The sequence below is a fragment of the Brassica napus genome, chromosome C1, assembly GCF_020379485.1.
Source record: "Brassica napus cultivar Da-Ae chromosome C1, Da-Ae, whole genome shotgun sequence".
NCBI lineage: Eukaryota > Viridiplantae > Streptophyta > Magnoliopsida > Brassicales > Brassicaceae > Brassica > Brassica napus.
Window position 1 is genome coordinate 30642282 of NC_063444.1, and position 2417 is coordinate 30644698.

Genomic DNA, 2417 nt, shown 5'->3' on the forward strand with positions numbered 1-2417 from the left:
TTATTTCCATTGAAATTGCGATCTCCTTGTTCCATACGACCCTTGACGTATTGAATACCGCTTAGTCTCTGTAAATCCTAATCATGTATCGTCGTACATCTCGTTCCTCATACCCTTTGGATTACAAGATACATATTAGATCTCCACCGAATGGATACCTTTGTAGTTGTTTGGTTTGATCTCTTTTCGCTCTCCTCACACGGCCTTTTACCGTCGGATGGGGTCTTCCTATAGATCTAAGTCTGCTCATATGGCGGATATTAAAGGAAAAGGGATCCTCTATGAGGATGATGATGCACCAATTAAGCTTACGGATCAAGATGACTCTCATGTCACTAAGGAGTATTATCTGTCTCTGATTGGTAAAGTCTTCAATCCGAAGAAGCAAAATGTGGAGAAGTTACTACAGACAGTGCCAACTCAGTGGGGAGTGCAAGAACGAGTTACTGCTAATGATTTGGGGAATGGAAAGTTTTTAATAAACTTCACATCTGAGGAGGATCTAAAATCTGTTCTAGGAAAGGTTCCATTCCACTTTAACTACTGCATGTTTGTCTTGGTTCGATGGGAACCAATTGTCCATGGTGATTATCCCTGGATAATTCCCTTTTGGGTTGAGCTAGTTGGGATCCCTCTGCACTTGAGGACGGTTAAAAATATGAAGAGTATTGGTGGACGGCTTGGTCATGTTAACGAAGATACTATTGAACTTTCAGCAGGTCGAATGCTCATTGACGTCGACTCAAGACGTCCTTTGAAGCTCACAAGAAATATTGAATCTTCAGAAGGTGATGAAGTAACCATTGAGATCAAGTATGATAGGTTATTTAAGCATTGCACCATATGTGGGTTGATGACTCATGAAAAAGGCTACTGCCCTACGGTGGAGTCAACCATGCGACCTCAAACGGAGAGAGCTGGGGTCTTTGCGCGGGTACAACTCCCACAAGATCAGCCTAGTTGGCAGCCATTGCTGTGGGACTTTCGCGCTCATGATCAGAGGAATATGGACAGGGACCGTCAGCCTTTGCATCATTCTTCACGTACTGTCTCACATGGAAACAACAGAAGTGATGTGGCTTGTTATCCTGATGCTTCGAATCACAATGACGGTTTCAAAGCGAGATATCATGAGCAGGAGAAGGAGATTTCTAACTCTCGTACGGTGAATGGTAATAAAAGACATCAAACACACTCTGATAGGATCATGAGAAACCGTGACAATAAGCCAAGAGGGTTTAGATATGATAACACTCGTTATGGCTCTGGACCGTACGACCGTAAAGGAGATCTTACTTGGCGTGAGAAGTTAAAGACAATGTCAGGCGAGACGACCAGATCTCCAGGTCATGTAAGAAACACAAGGGATGTGGCTCATGATGTTGTTTTTAATGAACAAGCGTCGCGAAGCAGTGATCATTTGGATAGGTATGACCATGATCGGTCCAGGGATGAAGAGAGGAGTGGAGGAGAGCATAAAAAGATAGGACTAGCAAGCTACATTGTGTCTCCATTGCTTCACCCGCCTCTAATGGAAGAGAACGTTACGGTCAGGAACAAAAGCTTGGCACTATCTTATTCACCTCAGGCTCCGAAGGATGAGTTAGAGAATGCACAAATCATTGGTGCTTTGAATGGGATGGAGTTACTTGAATCCAATGATGATAAGGCGATGGAATGTGACGTCCAAGGAGATGATTTGCTCGGAGAAGAGCTCATGGAGATAGAAGGCCAAGATCAATCAATAGTTGTGGCTGGACCTTCAGATATTACTGCTGCTACCAAAAGATCAAAGACTACGTGAGGTGGTAAGAGATTGGGTGCTCCTTTGGGTGTCCAGAGCAGAAAGACTGAGTTCCTTCGTAGAGGATCTCCGAGAATGCGATCAGTTATATCTTCTAAGAAAAGGGAGGCTAAGCAAAGGGAGGCTAAGCAAAGGGAGGCTGATAAGTCCAGACATCGTGGACATAGCTCCAGGAAAGCAAGAGTCACCACAAGTAACGATGATGGTTTGATGGGGTCCAAAAATCCTTCCAAACATTATTAATGCGGACAATCAGTTGGAACTGTCGAGGGATAGGGAACGACCTCAAAGTTCGATGCCTCACATAGATGTGTCAGAAGCATTGCCCATGACTTGTGTTCCTTTTTGAAACGAAGAATCTAAGGTTGTTGTTGCAAAACATTTAGGCCGACTTAGGTTTTACGGTGTTCGGCACAACTGGCACAAGAAGAGTATATTTTAGGAGTTGCCATATTGGAAGGATCTTCTTCTGCGCCACAACCTCGATGTGATGCATATAAAAAATAATTTCTTTGAGAACATCATTAATACAATATTGAATGTCCTAGGGAAGACAAAAAACAACATAAAATCGAGGTTGGACTTGCCAGATATTTGCTCAAGAAGTTAGTTA

General features: G+C 43.2%; 1 protein-coding gene across 1 annotated transcript; it reads left to right on the forward strand.

The window, feature by feature from the left end:
- Positions 1-250: 250 nt before the first annotated feature.
- On the forward strand, positions 251-1804 carry LOC106373661. Its single transcript, XM_013813803.1, has one exon. The coding sequence runs from the start codon at positions 251-253 to the stop codon at positions 1802-1804; it is 1554 nt and encodes a 517-aa protein (XP_013669257.1).
- Positions 1805-2417: the final 613 nt, after the last annotated feature.

Bases quoted from the DNA above. Each gene is read 5' to 3' on its own strand.
- LOC106373661 (XM_013813803.1), top strand. From the start codon at position 251: ATGGCGGATATTAAAGGAAAAGGGATCCTCTATGAGGATGATGATGCA.